This window comes from Homarus americanus, unplaced genomic scaffold (assembly GCF_018991925.1).
Source record: "Homarus americanus isolate GMGI-L3 unplaced genomic scaffold, GMGI_Hamer_2.0 scaffold50281, whole genome shotgun sequence".
Classification (NCBI taxonomy): domain Eukaryota; kingdom Metazoa; phylum Arthropoda; class Malacostraca; order Decapoda; family Nephropidae; genus Homarus; species Homarus americanus.
This window is the reverse complement of record NW_024742338.1, coordinates 2,856,889-2,880,179: the sequence shown is the minus strand read 5'-3', so window position 1 is coordinate 2,880,179 and position 23,291 is coordinate 2,856,889. Positions and strand designations below refer to the sequence as shown.

The window sequence follows — 23,291 nt, the reverse complement described above, 5'->3', positions numbered from 1 at the left end:
CCCACCCCACACCACCACACCGCACACCCACACCACCACACCCCCACCCACACCACCACACCCCTGCACCCACACCACCACACCCCACACCCACACCACCACACCCTACACCCACACCACCACACCCTACACCCACACCACCACACCCTCACACCCACACCACCACACCCCACCCCCACACCACCACACCGCACACCCACACCACCACCTCACACCCACACCACCACACCCCACACCCACACCACCACACCCCACACCCACACCACCACACCCCCACCCCCCACACCACCACACCTACACACCCACACCACCACACCACACCCACACCACCACACCCCACACCCACACCACACCACAACCCCCACCCACACCACCACCCCACACCCACACCACCACACCCCACCCACACCACCACCCCACACCCACACCACCACACCCCACACCCACACCACCACACCCTACACCACACCACCACACCCACACCACCACACCCCACACCCACACCACCACACCCTACACCCACACCACCACACCCCTCACACCCACACCACCAACCCCACACCCACACCACACCAACCCTTCACCCACACCACACCACACCCCACCCCACACCACCACACCCCACACCCACACCACCACACCCCACCCCACACCACCACACCCCACACCCACACCACCACACCCCACACCCACACAACCACACCCCACACCCACACCACACCACACCCCACACCCACACCACCACACCCCACACCCACACCACCACACCCCACACCCACACCACCACACCCCTACACTCACACCACCACACCCTACACCCACACCACCACACCCTACACCCACACCACCACACCCACACCCACACCACCACACCCCTACCCCACCACAAACATCAAGAGATTAATCATCACACACACACACACACACACACACACACACACACACTTATAAACACACACACACACACACACACTTATAAACATCACTTAATATACTTACAAACGACATAAGTATCCCTTAATTCTCTATTTGTGGTAAAAGTTTAAAGGAATTAAGTAGAATTGTCGTAAGTCACGCGAGGTCCACGACCTCAGGTATTTCAAGGTATAGTAAGTCAATCTACTTACTTAATGATTGACTCAAGTTAATAAAGAGAGAGTCAAACTGGAGACAGATAGACAGAATGAAAAGAAAACAGACAGACAGACAGACAGACAGACAGACACACACACACACACACACACACACACACACACACACACACACACACACACAACAACACACCATTGATATAAACGAATCACTGCAATATAACACTGTAACCTAACCTAACCTAACCTAACCCACCTTTTATAATATAATTTTCTATCATGACATATTATCTCCCACAACTGGCATGATATAAATTGATATATTCTGATGATATACTGTTTATAATAGGATAAATTAGGTCTATATTCTCTTATATTAGGCCTATATTGATATGTTATTGATATATTAGGCCTATATTGATATGTTTATTGATATATTAGGCCTATATTGATATGTTTATTGATATATTAGGCCTATATTGATATGTTTATTGATATATTAGGCCTATATTGATATGTTATTGATATTTAGCCTATATTGATATGTTTGTTGATATATTGCCTATATTGATATATTATTGATATATTAGGCCTATATTGATATGTTTATTGATATATTAGGCCTATATTGATATGTTATTGATATATTATACCTATATTGATATGTTTATTGATATATTAGATCTATATTGATATGTTTATTGATATATTAGGCCTATATTGATATGTTTATTGATATATTAGGCCTATATTGATATGTTTATTGATATATTAGGCCTATATTGACATGTTTATTGATATATTAGGCCTATATTGATATGTTTATTGATATATTAGGCTTATATTGATATGTTTATTGATATATTAGGCCTATATTGATATGTTTATTGATATATTAGGCCTATATTGATATGTTTTATTGATATATTAGGCCTATATTGATATATTTATTGATATATTAGGCCTATATTGATATGTTTATTGATATATTAGACCTATATTGATATGTTTATTGATATATTAGGCCTATTGATATGTTTCATGATATATTAGGCCTATATTGATATGTTTATTGATATATTAGGCCTATATTGACATGTTTATTGATATATTAGGCCTATATTGATATGTTTATTGATATATTAGGCCTATATTGGATATGTTTATTGATATATTAGGCCTATATTGATATGTTTATTGATATATTAGACCTATATTGATATGTTTATTGATATATTAGCCCATATTGATATGTTTATTGATATATTAGCCTATATTGATATGTTTATTGATATATTAGGCCTATATTGATATGTTTTGTGATATATTAGGCCTATATTGATATGTTTATTGATATATTAGGCCTATATTGATATGTTTATTGATATATTAGGCCTATATTGATATGTTTATTGATATATTAGGCCTATATTGATATGTTTATTGATATATTAGGCCTATATTGATATGTTTATTGATATATTAGGCCTATATTGATATGTTTATTGATATATTAGGCCTACATTAATATATCACACTATATTTAGCCCTCACGCGTAAACAAAGAGTAAAAAGCTGACCTCCTATTGGCTATCGATTCTCAAAGCTGGCCAATAGCCAACCTCCATACATCACCTGCTTTGTGTACTGTAGACCCTCGCTCACTTAACCTAACCTACCGCCAGGGTGAGCATTAGAACACCTGGCGAACCTGCGTCTGGCGTAGGTAATATTGACTGCGTTGTATATGGAGTGTGGAGAGAGATGTCTGGTGATAATGATCGTTCGTAGTGGTGATATTGTGTCTCTCTCTCTCTCTCTCTCTCTCTCTCTCTCATAACTCTACGGACACATGCCATCACGTTTCACTAACAACCTCGTAATACATAAAACGTGTCCGTCCGTCCGTGCGTTCGTCAGTCTGGGTATATTGTAATTATGATGTTTATGTAACTTGGTGTGTGAAAAGAAAAAAGAAAGAAAGTAAGAAAAAAAGAAAAAAGAAAGAAAGAAATTTAAAAACTCATTTATGTCTCTTTAACTTGGAAGCGTTTGATGTTCCTTCCCCTCCTTCCTCCTCCTTCCCCCTCCTTCCCCCTCCCCCTAATCCTCCTTCTCCTCCTCGTCTCATCTTGTCTTCTCCCTCCCCCTCCTCTTACTCTCCTGAAGCTCCCCTTCTCCTCCTCTCCACCTTATCTTCCCCCTCCCCTCCTTGCTTTGCCCCTTCACCTCCTCCCCCCTCCCCTCCTTCTCCCCCATCTCTGGTCATTCTTATACTTCCCCTCCTCCCCACCTCCTCCCCCTCCTTCCTTCCCTGTTATTTCTCTCCCTCCTTCTCTCTCTAAGTTTCTCTATATCCTGCCCTCCCCTCTCCTCCCCTCTCCCCCTCATCTCCCCTTCTCTTTGAGTCTTTTCTCCCCTTTCTCTTCTAATTAATGAGTCTTCTATATACTGATGTTGGTGATGGTATTGTACTCTCTCTCTCTCTCTCTCTCTCTCTCTCTCTCTCTCTCTCTCTCTCTCTCTCTCTCTCTCTCCTGTGAAAAGAAAAGCCTAAACACACACACACACACACACACACACACACACACACACACACACACTGAAGTTCCACGGATATGCCATTATGATCTCCCCGTCTCTACTGCTGCTTCAGCATCCTTCTAGCTATGGGATTCGACGAGCTGGCAGCCTGATCAGGTCACGGCACGCGACGTCGTTTTACCGCGCCGAGGCTTAACCAAATTGTGCCTGAAACGTGTGTCATATTGAGGATATCAACTCTTTCATCACCTTCGTTCACATAGGCTGTGGGCGCCCTCTTCTGTCCAAGATGACCTCATACATCGCCTGGATGTTCAAGTCCGGCAGATGTGGAAGCATTACTTATGGGTACGTGTTGTTGTGCTTACCAGCCCTCGCGCCACCTGCTTCCATCATCATAATCTGTGTGGCATACCATCCGCCTCGCTCACCCTGAACCTCTTATCAAATGCGTACCATTACCACCTCAGTACCTCAAGTTGGGTACCCTGTGCCAGAAGTTAAGTATTATGAGGATTTTGGTGAAATTGATACCACTGATATCCGGGACCAGCTATCACTATCACAAGTTGTGACCTTCCCACACACGGTCAAGCCGCGCCGGCCTTATCATCGGCTTAGTGGACCGGTACCAACCACACACTCATTACAGCTACTCTATCAGATTGTAGCCTTTTACGCATATCAGTGCTCTGGTCCCCGGCTGCCCACTCCAAGTACAGAGACCCTACATCAAGACCTACAGGCCGATTACTGACTCTGCAGTGTAAGCACTCTTGGGGCAGTGGATGGTTTCTTCATCCTGGACTGGAAAGTACTTGGCGGCTGGATGTTTAGAAACCAAATGGATAAAAATTAACCAACACCACCCGCGAAGGCTCACCGCACTTCCTTCCCGAGAGTCCGTCGTTCACCAGCCGACTTTGCCGAATCACACCACTCGGATCAAAGAACTTTATGCAGCAGAGGCAAGGCCTTTTCATCTCAACATCAATACAGGTCCCTTCATAACCCGGGTCATCCATGAAATACACACGCAAGGGTCCCTGCTGGCAAATTACAACACCACCAAACGAATAACATCAGTCTATGAGCGATGGCTTAAGAACTCTGTGGACTAAACAATACGGAATACCCCTCCCCTTCACCAGCCATCTCCACTAATGTTGACGCAGCTGAGCAAACAAATAACCATTTCGCTACTATATGCCGTGCTCCCCGGCGGCATCCTCTCCCTGCTTTCCGGCCCCCCTTCCCCACGGCTTAGTGGAAGAATTTTGCTGAAGTAACAAACGCTGGGCTTCAGGTGGCAACTCTACCACCCCCATTGACTTGCAATAGAAACTCTTCAAGGGATTACTCCCCAGGCTTGCCTAAACCCTATGCTCCATCATCAATGCTTCTCTCAGTCAAGCCAGATGCCCAGCTGACTGGAAGACCTCTGTCTTCATCACCGGTGCTCAGTCAACCAGCCCACAATCCTTAAATCAGCTGCGACCTGTTGCAATCACCCCAATACCCAGCCTAATCTGTGAAAGTTTTGTGTTCGACTGGGCTTATGCTGATATTGCAGGGTCATGGAGCCCTCAACAATTTGGCAACACAAAGCTTCCTCCACACTCTGCACAATGTGTCGAAACTTTCTCGATTACGCTCTTCACCGCCATCTCGAAACGAAAAACGTCTGTAGCTGTCGCCTTCATTGATTTCACTAAAACGTTTTCGACCTGGTCGACCACCAATATAATCATCAACAAAGCTATTGACCTTTCTGAGCTAGGAGAATCTTATACACTAACTGAGCTTCCTCAGTGACCGACCTTAAGCTGCTTACGCTTCCGAGGGCTGTCTCCACCTTTCAGTCACTCACCTGTGGCACGTCCCCAAAGGCACCAAAATGGACCCTCTGTGCTTCGCCCATGCTCATCAATGACGCCCTGGAAACCCTGCTAAGCTAGAAATATCCCCAATGGAAACGACTCACCATTGGGATCACAGCGTCAACAATTCTGCTCCCAACTATGCCGCCCTTCAAGATTTGTTAGAGTCTCCAAAACTGGGCCACCAACAACCATGTCTGCATCAACCATGCCAAGACCATGGTTATGCACATCAACCTTTCTCCTCCGACATTGTCCCACACTCCTTCCGTACTCTAGGTCCGACCACTCCAGGTTGTGCCAAATTCACAAGCTCCTCGGCATCACCATAGACAACAAACTAGGTGGAAACCACACGTCAGTGAAGTTGTCAAATCCTCCAGTTTCCGTCTCCACCTCCTCGCCGACTCAAGTCCACCCAGGTTCCTGCACCCGAAGCTCACCAGTGTTTACACAACATTCATACTTCCCAAAGCTCACCTATGCCTCCCACACCTGGTCTTCACTCCTAAATGCCACACACAACGCTGAAAAAGGGTGGGCATGCAAGATTATTCTCTCCTTCCTACTCCACATGTCAAGCCGCTCAACACACTGACCCTTTCGACTCTCACTGACCATCACCACGACTCATCTGCAAATTTGGTAGGCTTCTACACCATCCTCGACACCGGCTCCTACTACACCTAGGATCCTAGCCCGAGAATTGCTGTTCAGGCACACAACCGCATCCAGCCCATACGTGCACGAGGCAGTCATATAAGAACAGCCAGTCCCAACCATTGTAAAATTGTAATAACTTGTAATAAACCACAGTGTATTCACTCCCAGTAAAACTTTTCTTGCTTTATCACTATGTTGGGAAGCCAGACTGTAGTTTGGCTTTTTCCCCACCTGGATTATTATATATATCTTATTTGTATCACCCATATTTACTTGTATATTATTTGTATTCGAAACCCATTTCCCCAAATATGTAACTGTATATTTTCAGCCTTCTGGCTGCCAAGCTCTTTTCAATAAACCGCTAGTTACTACACCGTGAGTCCCCATAACACCATCTCTGGGGAACTTCCACTACACCACGTGAGTTCCTCCTAACACCATCTGGGAGGTTACTACACTGCGTGTTTGCTGTTCAACACCTACATTATCTGTGTTCCTTTTCTGGCTGCCAAGCTCTTCAATAAACCGCAAATTACTACACCACGTGAGTTCCTCCTAACACCATCTGGGAGGGAGTTACTACACTACGTGTTTGCTGTTCAACACCTACATTAATCTGTATGTTCCTTTACCTTTCTCTAATGAAGGCTTTTGTTAAACCACCAATGTATGTAATAAGCAATTTATGTCCAATGTATATTTTCAGCCTTTGGGCTGCAGAATTTTTTTCAATAAACCGTTAATTATTATTATTAGTATTATTATTATTATTACACTGCCGTGACAGACAGACATACATCGACAGGTGCTCACGCCGCCACTCTCTCATTAAGCAGGTAGAGCGACCCCCACCTACCTGTGGCGAGGGTTAATACACCTGACCTCTCTCTCTCTCTCTCTCTAACTCTCTCTCTCTCTAACTCTCTAACTCAAATAGTACAGTATCTCTCTCTCTCTCTCTCTCTCTCTCTCTCTCTCTCTCTCTCTCTCTCTCATAGCGGATTTGTTGTGGTGGACTGCGGGTGGCGTCATGCAAAGAGGGGGGTGGAGGGGAGGGGATGTGAGTGGGGAAGGTTGAGGGAAGGGGAGGAAGGAGGAGGTGGAGGAAGGAGGGGGGAAGGAGGGGGAGGAAGGAGGGGAGGGGGGTGTCGCAACAGTTGGGAATATCTCAGGTCAACACTATACCTGTACTGTACTTTATCACCATCACCATTATCACCATCACCATTATCACCATCACTATTATCATCATCACTATTGTCACCATCACCATTATCACCATCACCATTATCACCATCACTATTATCACCATCACCATTATCACCATCACCATTATCACCATCAATATTATCACCATCACCATTATCACCATCACTATTATCACCATCACTATCATCACCATCACCATCACCATCACCATTATCACCATCATTATTATCACCATCACCATTATCACCATCACCATTATCACCATATCACCATTATCACTTACATCACCATTATCACCATCACCATTATCACTATCACCATTATCACTCATCACCATTATCACTATCACCATTATCACCATCACCATTATCACCATCACATTATCACCATCACCATTATCACCATCACCATTATCACCATCAATATTATCACCATCACCATTATCACCATCACTATTATCACCATCACTATCATCACCATCACCATTATCACCATCATCATTACTCTACCATCATTATTATCACCATCAATTATCACCATCACCATTATCACCATCACCATTATCACCATCACCATTATCACCATCACCATCACCATCACCATTATCACCATCACCATTATCACCATCACCATTATCACCATCACCATTATCACCATCACCATTATCACCATCACCATTATCACCATCACCATTATCACCATCACCATTATCACCATCACCATTATCACCATCACCATTATCACCATCACTATTGTCACCGTCTCAGCCGCCACCTTTAAGAGACTAATTACGATAGTGTTAAAAAGTGGCCATCCAATTTACGCCTTTCCCTCTCTTTCTCTCTCTCTCTCTCTTTCTTTCTTTCTCTCTCTTTCTCTTTTTTGTCTCTCTCTCTCTCTCTCTCTCTCTCTCTCTCTCTTGTACAGATAACTCTTAATCTACCCCTTACATATATATACATACATAGATACATACTTACCTACTTACTTACATACATACATACATAACACATACACACACAGCATATAAGGGAGCATACATACAAGATACATACACAGCACATAAGGGAACACACATACATGATACATACACTGGGTACACTATGTATACACAGGCATGTATTTACTCAGGTTAAATAACCTCTGTAATTTTTCCCTCAACTCAGAGATTCATTCGACACTAAAGCTGAACCTGACTTATGGTGATTTATGGTGACTTATGGTGATTTATGGTGATTTATGGTGATTTATGGTGACTTATGGTGGCTTATTGTGACTTATGGTGACTTATGGTGATTTACGGTCTTATGGTGGTTTATTGTGACTTATAGTGACTTATGGTGATATATAGTGATTTATGGTGATTTATGTTTCTTTATGGTGACTTATGGTGCTTTATGGTGACTTGTGGTGTGTCTATGGTGACTTATGGTGGCCTATGGTGACTTATAATGGCTTATGATGGTTTATGGTGACTGATGGTGGCTTAAGGTGACTTATGGAAAGACTATGGTGACTTATGATGATTTTGGTGGTTTATGGCGACTTATGGTGACTTATGGTGTGCCTATGGTGACTTATGGTGTGCCTATGGTGACTCTTGGTGTGTCTATGGTGACTTATGGTGGTTTATGGTGGCTTATGGTGACTTATGGTGGCTTATGGTGACTTATAGTGACTTATGGTGACAAAGTGTACTGTCTTTTAATGACATGAAGTGACTTACATTTAGTTCTATTGAGTTACAGTGACTTATAGTGAATTAAAGTAACCTAACCTAAGGAGACACCACAGCCGACACTGTACTTGATCACTTTCACTTCCTCAACTGTAACGTCAGGTGCACACACACACACACAACAAATGATAACGTCAATATAGTGAATAAATAAAGACAATATATTAGCTCACTTTATTGAATACTTTACTGCACAATAACCTGGACAGGGTGTAACATTACTTAACAATAAAATGCACTTTACAGCCAGATGTTCCTTTATTTATTTATTTCCTTACCTTCCTGGGGTGAGGAGGGAGGGGGAGGGGGTGAGGTGAGGGGAGGGGGGAGGGAGGCAGACTAAACAGAACTTGAAAATTTTAATGTTCACTTTAACATCCACACACACACACACACACACACACACACACACACACACACACACACACACACACACACACTCAACAAACCCAAGTGCCTGCGTGCATATCCAAAACCATGTATTACCTAAACACGCACACATATACACATGAGGAGTGTGTGTGTGTGTGTGTGTGTGTGTGTGCGCAAGGTGAGACAAGGGGGGGAAGTGGAAGGAAGAGGGAAAGAGGAAAGAAGGGAGAAGGAGGGAGAAGAAGAGGGAGGGAAGATAAGGAAGAAGGAAGGGGAGGAAGAGTGAGAAGAATGGTGGGAAAGGTGGGAAGGAGGAGGGGAAGAAGGAGCAAGAGAGGGAAGGATGGGGGGAATGGGAGGGGAAGGAGAGAGAGAGAGGGGGGTCCACAATCAGCACTGGAGAGAAGCTGACCTGGGTTGGTATTGATCTACTCCAACCAAACTCTACACCCACCCCGCCCACCCCACCCACCCTGCCCCACCCAGACCAGACCCAACCTCCCAGATCTAACCCACCTACCCGCCCACCCGGTTAGTCACCCAGCCCACCCAAACCTACCCGACTATTCTTACACCCACCGACCCATCCACCCATCCATAACCCTGCCCACACCCCGCCCACCGATCCCTATTACACTCCATCCCACGCATCCCGGCTCTCTAAAACCCACCCATCCACCACCCACCCACCAACCCACCCAACCCACCCACCCACCCCACCCAGCCGCCCACTTCGACATGCCTTTCTAAATCCTAAAACCCACCCACTCACCCATTCTGTACCACACACAACACACACACACACACACACACACACACACACAGTTTCATGACGTTCGAAGTATAATGAGTACGATAATTTAACCCTTAGAGTATGATGACTTAACCCCTTGATACGATGATTTAACCCTTAGAGTATGATGACTTAACCCTTGAGTACGATGATTTAACCCTTAGAGTATGATGACTTAACCCCTTGAGTACGATGACTTAACCCTTAGAGTATGATGACTTAACCCCTTGAGTACAATGACTTAACCCTTAGAGTATGATGACTTAACCCCTTGAGTACGATGACTTAACCCTTCACCTCAGACCTCGTAGTCATGTATGTATGTATGTATGTATGTATGTATGTATGTATGTATGTATGTATGAACAGCTAAACCACAATGACCTTTAACCACACACCCCCCCATCCACCCACTACCATAACCCTCCCAACCTCCTCCCCCTTTCCCTCCTCCATCACGCAAGCAGAGGAGGGAGAGGGAGGGAGGAAGGGAGGGAGGAGGAAGGTAGGCTGACATATAACACCCCCTTCCCTCCTCCCTTACCTCCTCTCCCTCCCCAAATGGCTCCTGACTCGACTTTTCTGCCAGATTTTGTATCACGCAACACCATTTACGTTATAAAGACCAGTGTGTAGTGTGTGTGTGTGTGTGTGTGTGTGTGTGTGTGTGTGTGTGTGTGTGTGTGTGTGTGTGTTATACCTAGGTTACCTGGGGGTTGGGAATGAGGTGACATTTCACAATACGCCTAAACATTTCACAAATACGCCTAAACATTTCACAATACGCCTAAACATTTCACAAATACGCCTGATTTGAACCATTTACCACAACACAACAATACATTTATACAATAATAATAGACCACAATACAACAGGTAAATACAATAGTTAATAGCATAGTGATAATAAAATAAATTAGGCCCGGGGGAGGGTAGGGGGTGGAGGGGGAGGGGAGGGGGGGAGGAGGGTACTGGGAAAAGCTCTGTACTAACACCCACTTTTCCTCCCCCTACACCCACCCCCTCCCTGCCTCGCCACGCCACGCCCCCTGCACCCCTGCCTCCTCCTCCCTAACCACGCCCCCCCGCCCTCCCACACCCCCCACAACCACGACAAAGTTTTAATTGACTGAATAACGAAAATTAAAAGTTCATTTCCAATTTCCACAAAATGAAATGGTTGAGAGTGGCCGATCATTATTGTGGCCACTCTGTTATTGTGGCCATCCTGTTATTGTGGCCACTCTGTTATTGTGGCCACTCTGTTATTGTGGCCATCCTGATAGTGAGGCCATCCTGTTATTGTGGCCACCCTGTTATTGTGGCCACTCTGTTATTGTCCACCTGTTATTGTAGGCCATCCTGTTATTGTACAATTCTGACCTTCCTATTATTATTATCATCATCATCATCATTATTATCATCATCATCATTATTATCATCGTCTCATTAATATTCACGTCACTATTCTCATTTATTTCTCCCCAATTTCTCATTTTTCTCAGACTTTATGATTCACTCTCTTACAATTATCTCACATGAAAGACAAGATATATTTAAAGCGAGATTTAGTCCCGGTTTATCCAGTAAATTGTGATACAGTGAATACAAATATATATAGAGAGAGAGAGAGAGGGGTAGGGGAATAAGCACTGAAGGAAGTGACCTTGACCTCCCCCCCCCAAGAAGACTGGGGAGGTCATGGACCACACACACACACACACACACACACACACACACACACACGAGGTCTTACACAATGCCAAGTGAGATTAATGCAGCTGAGAGTGATCCTAGTCTCAGACCGTCAAGGGACACACTTAAAATGATCCCAGTTATAATATTGAGATTATGTCCTAATCTCACACACACACACACACACACACACACACACACACACACACACTGAGACAAAGGCATGATCTTAATGTTTAATACTGAGACAACTGAGCTAAGCAAGTGAACCTGATCTCACAAATATAGAGAGAGACAAAGACGTGATCTTACAGCACAAACACTTAACTAAGCTCCCCAGGTGATCCTAATCTCAGGGATGTTTTAACACGAGACGAGCATTGAGCTGAGTGTTGTGGGATGACTGGCTAGAGGCTGGAGCAGGGAGAGAGAGCCACGGTGGGAGGTAGGCTTAGATGTCTGGCACAGTGCCAACCCTAGATGGCACCCCCCCCGTTCCGCCCTCCCCCTCACTACCTCCCCGGCACCCCCTCTGTCCGCTGCCCCCACTTTCCAGGCACCCCTCACACGGCTGGCAGCTGGAGGTGTGTGTGTGTGTGTGTGTGTGTGTGTGTGTGTGTGTGTGTGGTGTGTGTGTGTGTGTGTGTGTGTGTGTGTGTGTGTGTGTGTGTGTGTGTGTGTGTGTGTGTAAATGCCAATCAAGCAGTCCATAACTCAGCACCAGTTCACTAATAAGTCAGTCAACCAGTCAATCCACCACCATCCACCAGTCAGATAACCAGTACATGACAAGAACATCAGACTGTGAGACTGTCAAACACTGGGTGCTATTTAATGTGTCATATCTCCACCTTTACTGTCACTCCTGGAGGTTTAAAAGCCATGTGGAGGTTAATTAGAGGCCAGTAGTATACGTCTACTACTAATACTCACTGCTGGAGGACACGTGAGTAGGTCGAACAGTGCCGCCATAGTCACTGTTGAGAGGGTAAAGTCACTGTTGGGATATCCGCAGATTAACTCACGAACGGATAGACTTTAAATGGTCAAAGTTGCTGTGTGTATTGACCATGATAACACCCGAGGTCTCTTATGGTTCATAGGTCAAAGGTCAAAGGTCAAGGTCATAAAAGGCATCACCTTGTTTGCGGAAAAATTATTAAAACATAAGTGAGACAAAAAAAACACCATCAACTTTCTTTCATTTTAGGAGTGATTGGCACACACACACACACACACACACACACACACACACACACACACACACACACACACACACACACACACACACACTGCCTTAGGAAGTATGATTTGACGTTTTATTTATATAGCAATGCAGGGTTTATTATTATTATTATTATTATTATTATTATTATTATTATTATTATTATTATTATTAGTTATTATTATTATTATTATTATTATTATTATTATTATTATTGTTGTTGTTGTTGTTGTTGTTGTCTTTGTTAGTTGTCCCCCAAAAAACAAATTAAGTTGTGATGAAGATGAAGGAACAACAACAACAACAACAAGAGCACACACAGCCTGACACAACAATATGGGCCAGAGATTATAATAATTATTTAATAAAAGCAATTATGAAAATGATCTCATCAGCATAATTGGGCTTCACACGGGAACAATTTTTGTTGAAAAACAATTAGTGTCAATTTGTAGATTACAAAAAATTATGCAAAATCTTTATATAAAGTCTATTTGAAAATATTACAAGACCCTCATAATATTTGGCAACGGCAACTGTGCCTTCGAAAATAATTATGTGTGTGTGTGTGTGTGTACAATATGTATGTATGTATGTATGTATGTAGTTAAGTAGTAATGATGTAACAGGGTAGTTAGTTATTTTAAGACAGGCGATGCATTGGCTCGGTGGGTAACAACATTCTTGCCTCACACGCAGGCCACAGGTTCGATCGGGAAGAGGGGGGGGGAGGGGGGATTGACGTTAGAGAGGTAGTGTTAAAATAAACTATACATAATACACTATACATAATACACTATACATAGAGACAAAAAGGATAATATGAACAATAATAAGAAGAAAAAGACAAAATTTCTCCAATATTTCTCTTTCCACAAAACTCTCTCACAAAGACTCTACACGGCCTTAATGAGAACTCCCTCACTCATCCCCTTCTCACAAAGAAACACCTCCGTCTCTCTCTATATTAAGATCACTGTCCCTAACTAACCTCTTGGGTCTTAAATTATCGTAAGTAAAAAAAACAATAATTCTCGTAACTAATGATGTGACGACGTATCTATCTGACTGACTCAAGCTATTGAATATAAAACACTTGGACTTACCGTATTGGACTTTTATATACCATGGACTTCAAACAACGGACTTGATGTGTATAGGAGAGTTGGACTTTGGACTCGAAGGACTAAGGACTTATGGACTTGAATATAAAACACTTGGACTTACCTTATTGGACTTTTATATACCATGGACTTCAAACAACGGACTTGATGTGTATAGGAGAGTTGGACTTTGGACTCGAAGGACTAAGGACTTATGGACTTGAATATAAAACACTTGGACTTACCGTATTGGACTTTTATACACCATGGACTTCAAACAACGGACTTGATGTGTATAGGAGAGTTGGACTTTGGACTCGAAGGACTAAGGACTTATGGACTTGAATATAAAACACTTGGACTTACTGTATTGGACTTTATACAATGGACTTCAAACAAAAGACTTGATGTATAGAGAGTTGGACTTTGGACTCGAAGGACTAAGGACTTATGGACTTGAATATAAAACACTTGGACTTACCTTATTGGACTTTATACACCATGGACTTCAAACAACGGACTTAATGTGTATAGGAGAGTTGGACTTTGGACTCGAAGGACTAAGGACTTATGGACTTGAATATAAAACACTTGGACTTACTGTATTGACTTTTATACACCATGGACTTCAAACAATAGACTTGATGTGTAGGAGAGTTGGACTTGACCTGAAGGGCTAGACTTGAAGAATAAAATACTTTGGACTTAAAACTACAAAACCTGATGGACTTTGACTTACTTGTGTGTAGCATAGGAGTAGGCAGCCAGCAGTAGCAGGATACATTGACGGGAACACGAATGCCCTGCCGGATAGAGAAGGGAAACCGGTTAAGGATGTGGTACGGATAGAGAGACACAGGAGAGAGAGAGAGAACCGGTTATGACGCGGTAGCCGGATAGAGAGACACAGAGAGAGAGGAGAGAGAGGAACCGGTTAAGTGATGTGTGGTAGAAGGAGAGAGAGAGAGAGAGAGAGAGAGAGAGAGAGAGAGAGAGAGAGAGAGAGAGAGAGAGAGAGGGAGATAGAGAGAGGAGAGAGAGAGAGAGAGAGAGGAACCGGTTAGTGGACGCGGTTGTAGTACTTGAGTGCTGGGTGTCTGGCAACCGGTTACTGTAAAGAGAACCGGTTTGTTGATCACGGAGCCGGAACGCTGAACAACGGGGAGAGAAAGGTAAAAAGGAGAATAGAGGTTTATAGGGTTGAAGGAGGGGAGATAACCTCTCTGTCTCTCTCTCACATGTGCAGATAATTTCATATATGTATGTATGTATGTGTATATGTATGTATGTATAGTATGTGTAAAGAGGCCGAGTGCTTATTGTTTATAAATAAATAATCCCAACCTAACCTAACCTAACCAAACCCCTAACCTAACCTCCTCCTCCTTCCTCCCTCCAAACCAGATTCAGACCAAAACACACACACACACACACACACACACACACACACACACACACACACACACACACACACACACACACACACACACACACACACACACACACACACACACACACACACACACACACACACACACACACACACACACACACACACACACACACACACACACACACACACACACACACACACACACACACACACACACACACACACACACACACACACACACAGGTGAAATAGCAGAGAAATAGTTTGGGGGTCTGGGCTAATTGAAGTTCTCTCTCTCTCTCTCTCTCTCTCTCTCTCCTCTCTCTCTCTCTCTCTCTCTCTCTCTCTCTCTCTCTCTCAGCTGAAGGAAGGAAGGAAAGGGGGAAGGAAGGGACAAGAAAGGAGGAAGGTGATAGTTAGGGGTGTTTACCTCACTAGTGGAGGAGGGGTAGGGGGTAAGGAGAGGTATTGGAGGAGGGAGAGGAGAGGATGGGAGGTGAGAGGGGAGAGGAAGGAAGGTGATGAAAGAAATGAGAGACAGACGACAACAGAGAGAGAGAGAGAGAGAGAGAGAGAAAAGAGAGAGAGAGAGAGAGAGAGAGAGAGAGAGAGAGAGAGAGGAGAGAGGAGAGAGAGATTACCGTCTGATTATATATCCGGTACATAACTACCGTACACAAGAGAAAAAGAAAATAACTTCCCATTATACCACAGAAAGTAAGAAGAAGTTACATAATATACGACAAACACACACATATTATATAACACTATAGAATTATATAAATAATAACACCGATAAGGAAGGGGAGGGAGAGGGGAGGGGAGGGGAGGGAGAGAGGGAGGGGAGGGGAGGGAGGGATAAAATTATAAAACAACAAATAATCATATTCCTATATTAAATTGGTTCATATATGGGGGAGGTGAGGGGAGGGGAGGAGGAGGGGAGGGGAGGAGAGGGGACTTGTTATATGAGATACAGGTGTTATAGATGGGATATATAAGGAACATGGCCTGACATTGATTTCTCCTTTCTATATATAACAACGAACCACTTTAATTAATATAAGGAAGGGGTAGGGTGGCATGTTGCACGTTCTCTCTCTCTCTCTCTCTCTCTCTCTCCTCTCCTCTCTTTCTCTCTCTCTCTCTTTAGTGCCATTGTCAGGTGGTAGGTTCTCAGGTCACTCTAAGGAGGGGAGGAGAGGGAGGGAGGGGAGAAGGAGGAGGGAAAAGGAGAAGGAGGGAAGAAGGAGGAGAAGGAGGAAGGAGGAAGAAGGAGGAGGGAAAGAGGAGGAGGGAGAGGAGTTTCTGTCCAAATTTTAAAGAAGAAACAGCCAAACACACACACACACACACACACACACACACACACACACACACACACACACAGCGTCATCGACCACCGCCTAGAGTCTTACACAACAAAACCAAAAAAAACAACACCACTAAAATCTGCCCAGCCTCAGATTCAGATTAGTAAAAGATTAGGATTTCTATCGGATTATGTGACCCTCTCCCACCCCTCATTCTCCTCTCTCCCCACCCACCCACCCCACACACACAACCACATTTTCACACTAAAGAGTCACCTTCAACATACCGATGCTTAACAGAACACGATGACACCACATTATACAGTGTTGGTGAGAGACACCGACTGGGGGTGTTGGGTGGGGGGTAGGAGGTAGAGGGTGGGGTGGGTAGGGGGTGGGAGGGGTCTGGGTGGGTGGGAGGTGGTGAGGCTTGGTGGGTGGAGGGTGGGTGGGTAGGTAGGTGGGTGGATGAATCTCGACTCACTTCCACTCACCTCACCTCACCTCTACCCCAACTGTTCCATTGTCATTGTCTATAAAATATATCCCATCAATCTCTATTCCTTTCTCTCATCGCCACAACATTGGTCATCAACTATCTTACGTCATCAACTATCTTACGTCATCAATTATCTTACGTCATCGAGTGTCTTATGTCATCAGTATCTTACGTCATCAACTATCTCACGTCATCAACTATCTTACGTCATCAATTTGTAAATAACCAATAACCCAAAAACATTCAACAGATTTATAAGTAAAAATATTCACTAGAGAAATAAAACAAACATTACTTAGCAATGCCATAAGTAAAAACAAGATCAAATAAACCAATAAGAAACAACCTTCTCTTAAAGCAAGATTCCTATTGGTCAGACATATAAACGAAGCCTCGTTTTTCTATTGGTCGGGCCAGAAACATAAACAAAAGCCATGTAAACACAAACACCCTCAGACTCCTCCACACCAAAAACCTTACACAAACAAACTAACCAATTTCAGATACAAATTGTGGCGTTGGCGAACAAAAATCTGTAATAGGCAAGAAGGAAAATTCCCCCCCGAGAGAGTGAGAGCAAATTTACGGGAGAAAAAGTCGGACAGGTTGGGAAGCGTTGGTATCCTCCGCGTAACGTCTAAATCCCCGGCAAACATTTAAATCCCTCGTAAGAAAGAGTAAAATGTAAATATAGAGAGTTGGGGAGGCGAGCAGCGAGACGCCATAACCAAAACCAAACGACTAGAAGCACTCAAATGCCAGACATATTTTCCTGCCCGTGTTGGGAATTGTGAACGTAATCCATTCTGCCGGACGAGACGTTTTTCCAGCGCCCGGCACCTTGTTAGGGATAACGAGGTGTCTGGCGTAGGAGCAATATTGACTTTTTTCTTCCTTCCTCTTTCCCTTTTTCCTTCATTTTTCCTTCACTTTTTTCTTTGGAAATATTCTTCCTGCCATCATTACCAGCTAGCGAGGTGCACCAACTGATTTGTAATTCATCCAATAATAATAATAATAATAATAATAATAATAATAATAATAATAATAATAATAATAATGGTAAAAATAATAATAATAATAATAATAATAATAATAATAATAATAGTAATAATAATAATAATAATAATAATAATAATAATAATAAGTAATAATAATAATAATTAATAATAATAATAATAATAATAATAATAATAATAATAATAATGGTAAAAATAATAATAATAAAATAATAATAATAATAATAATAATAATAATACCAATAATAATAATAATAATAATAATAATAATAATAATAATAATAATAATAATAATAATGGTAATAATATTAATAATAAAATAAAAATTATAACAATTTTAATAATAATAATAACTATATTTTTATTATAATTTTTTCATTCATCTCATCCATAAAAATTATCTATCCATCCAACACCCACGCATCCACCCAACCATCCACCCAACCATCCATCCACCAAACCATCCACCAACCATCCATCCATCTACCAAACCATCCAACCCAACCATCCAACCCAACCACCATCCATCTGCCAAACCATCCAACCATCCATCCACCAAACCATCCACCCAACCATCCATCCAACCATCCACGCCAAACCATCCAACCATCCATCTACCAAACCATCCACCCAACCATCTAACCATCCATCCATCTACCAAACCATTCAAACCATCCATCCAACCATCCATCTTCCAAACCATCCACCAACCATCCATCCAACCATCCATCTGCCAAACCATCCACCCAACCATCCACCCAACCATCCATCCATCTACCAAACCATCCACCCAACCATCCATCCATCTACCAAACCATTCACCCAACCATCCATCCAACCATCCATCTGCCAAACCATCCACCCAACCATCCATCCAACCATCCACCCAACCATCCATCCAACCATCCACCAACCATCCATCCAACCATCCACTAGAGGGACGCCTTTTAAGCTTCAATAATGAAAACAATCTTACTTCAGCTAACCAACCATACAGGAGGGAGAGGGAGAGGGGAGAGGGGAGAGGGAGAGGAGAGAGGAGATGGGAGAGAGGGAGAGAGGGGGAGAGGGGGAGAGGGAGAGAGGGAGAGGAAAGGGAGGGGCAGGGGAGAAAAGGTGTTGAATATGGAGAAAAGTAAGGGGAGATTGAGAGGAAGGAGGGGGAAGAGAGACGGAAGGAGGGAAGGGAGGGGAGAGAGAAGGGGAGCGAGGAGGAGAGGGAAAGGTAAAAAATTGTGGGTAAGCTTGAACAAACAGTGGGTCGTTGGCCTCTCTCCTCTAACATAGAGAGAAGACAGATGGAGAAGTGTGTTATATTCTCCTCTCTCTCTACTTGTTATCTTAGCAATTTACTGTCACTTTCTACTAGATAGACTGTGACCCACTACACATGGGTGGGAATAGCCACACATACACACACACACACACACACACACACACACACACACACACACACACACACACACACACACGGCTGCCCAAGGTTCCTCCCCCTTCCAAACTCATACCATCACTTGAGAATCAATAGTGGGCCCTCCCTCCCTCCTCCCTCCCTCCTCTAATACCGCCATGAACCAGACACTCCTCCTCCCTCCATCCCTCCCTCCTCCATGTGAACCAGACACCTCCCTCCCTCCTCCCTCCCTCCCTCCTACCATGTGAACCAAACACCCTCCTTCCTCCATGTGAACCAGACACTCCCTCCCTCCCTCCCTCCTCCATGTGAACCAGACATTCCTCCCTCCCTCCCTCCCTCCATCCCTCCCTCCTCCATGTGAACCAGACATACCCTCCTTCCTTCCCTCCCTCCCTTCTCATCCTCCTGTAACCTCTATCTCTCTCCTCCCTCCCTCAATCAACACCTTCCTCCCTCCTCAATAACACCTCCTCCCTCCTCAAACACCTTCCCTCCTCCCCAATCAACACCTCCTCCCTCCCTCAATAACACCTCCCTCCCTCACATAACCCTTCCCTCCCTCCCTCAATAACACCTCCCTCCCTCCCTCAATAACACCTTCCCTCCCTCCCCACACACTCCCTCCCTCCCCAAACACCTTCCTCCTCCTCACACACCTCCCTCCCTCCCTCACACTTCCTCCCTCCTCACACCTCCTCCTCCCTCCCTCAATAACACCCTCCTCCTCCTCACACACACCTCCTCCTCCCTCACTCCCTCCTCCCCACCTTCCCTCCTCCCTCAATCTCCCTCCTCCTCCCTCCCTCCCTCACATCATCCACCTTCCCTCCCCACACCTCCCCTCCTCAAACACCTTCCCTCCCGCCTCACCACACTTTGTCCTCCACACCAACACACCTTCCTCCCCCTCCCCCCCCCCTCCCTCCACAGTTCCAGGTGGCAGCTCTGTTACAACTTCACTCGTTGGTATTCAGAACAAGCCCTGAGCCCCCCCGACCTACGGGAGCTGGGGGGGTAAAGAGGGAGGGGAAAAGGGGTAGGAAAAGGGGTAGTAAGAGGAAGAGGTTAGGAAGAGGAATGAGAGGGAGAATGAAGGAGGGGAAGGGGAGAAAAGGGTTAGGAAGAGGGAGGAAGGGGGGCAAGAAGAGGGAGGAGGAGGAAGAGGGAGGTGTAGGAAGGAGACAGAAGGAAAAAGAGGGGGTAGGATGATGAGGAGAGGGCGAGGTATTGATACTAGAGGGAGAGGGAAGGGAGGAGGGAGGAAGGAGGGATGGGAGGAAGAAGGAGGGAGGGAAGGAGGGAGGAGGGGAGAGAAGGAAGGAGGGAGGGAGAGGAAGGAGGGAGGAGGGAAGGAGGGATGGAGGGAAGGGGATGGAGGGAGGGAGAGAAGGAAGGAGGGAGGGAAAGAAGGAAGGAGGGAGGGGAGAGAAGGAAGGAGGGAGGGAGAGAAGGAAGGATGGAGGAGGGAAGGAGGGAGGGAGGGGAGAAGGAAGAGGAGGGAGAGAAGGAAGGAGGGGAGGAGAGAAGGAAGGAGGGAGGGAGGGAAGGAGGGAGGGAGGGGAGGGAGGGGAGGGGAGGGAGGGAAGGAGGGAGGAGGGAGGGAGGGAGGAAGGAGGGAGGGAAGGAAGGAGGGAGGAGGGAAGGAGGGAGGGAGGGAAGGAGGATGGAAGGAAGGGAGGGAGGGGGAGAGGGAGGAGGAGGGGAAGGAAGGAGGGAGGAGGGAGGGAAGGAAGAAGGGAGGAAGGAGGAGGGAGGAGAGAAGGATGGAGGGAGAGAAGGGGAGGAGGAGAGAAGGAAGGATGGAGGAGGGAAGGATGGGGAGGAAGGGGAGGAGGAAGGAGGAGGAGGGAAGGAGGGAGGAGGAAAGGAGGGGGAAGGAAGGAGGGAGGGAGAGGAGGGAGGGAGGAAGGAAGGAGGAAGGAGGGAAGGAAGGAGGGAGGGAGGGAAGGAAGGAGAGGAAGGAAGGAAGAGGGAGGGAAGGAGGAGGAGGGGTACTTGTTTGTAAAGAGAAGAAAAATAAGAACAATAATACCAATATCAAAAACAACAACAAAAACAACAACATTAAAATAAACCAACAAACAACAATAAAAACAAACAGACGTAAACAAAGAAACAAGTAGACACAATCCTGACCTTGACCCCACCCCCCTTGTGTGAACTTTGACCTTCCACCCCAAATATAGACACAGACAGACAAACAAATAAACAGACAAACCGGAGAGACAGACGCTTGAAGACAGACAGACAGACAGACAGACAGCCAGACAGACAGACAGACAGACAGAAAGACTCTCTCTCTTCAATACATACAACACCTGCAGCCCTCCATACACCTGGTAGCCCTCCACACCCTGGTAGCCTCCATACACCTGGTAGCCTCCATACACCTGGTAGCCTCCATACACCACTAGAATCACACCAGCCCATACACCTGGTAGCCTCCAACACCTGGTAGACCTCCATACACCTGGTAGCCCATACACCTGGTAGACCTCCACACCTGGTAGCCTCCATACACCTGGTAGCCTCCATACACCTGGTAGACCCCACACACCTGGTAGCCTCCATACACCTGGTAGCCCATACACCTGGTAGCCTCCATACACCTGTAGCCCTCCATACACCTGGTAGCCTCCATACACCTGGTAGCCCTCCATACACCTGGTAGCCCTCCACACCTGTAGCCTCCATACACCTGGTAGCCTCCATACACCTGGTAGACCTCCATACACCTGGTAGCCCAACACCAGCCTCCATACACCTGTAGCCCATAAACCTGTAGACCTCCATACACCTGGTAGCCTCCATACACCTGTAGCCTCCACACACCTGGTAGCCCATACACCTGAGCCCATACACCTGGTAGCCTCCATACACCTGGTAGCCTCCATACACCTGGTAGCCTCCATACACCTGGTGACCTCCACACCTGGTAGCCCATACACCTGGTAGCCTCCATACACCTGGTAGCTCCATACACCTGTAGCCTCCATACACCTGGTAGCCTCCATACACCTGGTAGCCTCCATACACCTGGTAGACCTCCATACACCTGGTAGCCTCCAACACCTGGTAGCCTCCATACACCTGGTAGCTCCATACACCTGGTAGCCTCCATACACCTGGTAGCCTATACACCTGGTAGCTCCATACACCTGGTAGCTCCATACACCTGGTAGACCTCCAACACCTGGTAGCCCATACACCTCTCCACACCCACAGTACACTGTAAGCAAAAAACTATAAGAGGGTGTTTTCTAACCAATCACAGCACTTCCGAGGGTGACGTCACTTATACGTCACTAGAGGCTCACGTTCTGATTGGTTCATC

At 45.2% G+C, this 23,291-nt stretch overlaps 1 protein-coding gene across 1 annotated transcript in view; it reads right to left on the bottom strand.

Annotated features, from left to right (window-relative positions):
* LOC121876751 overlaps positions 1-23,008 on the bottom strand; it is a 73,219-nt gene extending 50,211 nt beyond the window's left edge. Inside the window, exons 1-2 of the mRNA XM_042382122.1 lie at positions 22,622-23,008; positions 15,056-15,119 (exon numbers count right to left, since the gene is read on the bottom strand). Of these exons, the coding sequence (XP_042238056.1) occupies positions 15,056-15,119; positions 22,622-23,008 (451 nt within the window). The remainder of the gene's footprint in view (positions 1-15,055; positions 15,120-22,621) is intronic.
* Between the last annotated feature and the right edge of the window lie 283 nt (positions 23,009-23,291).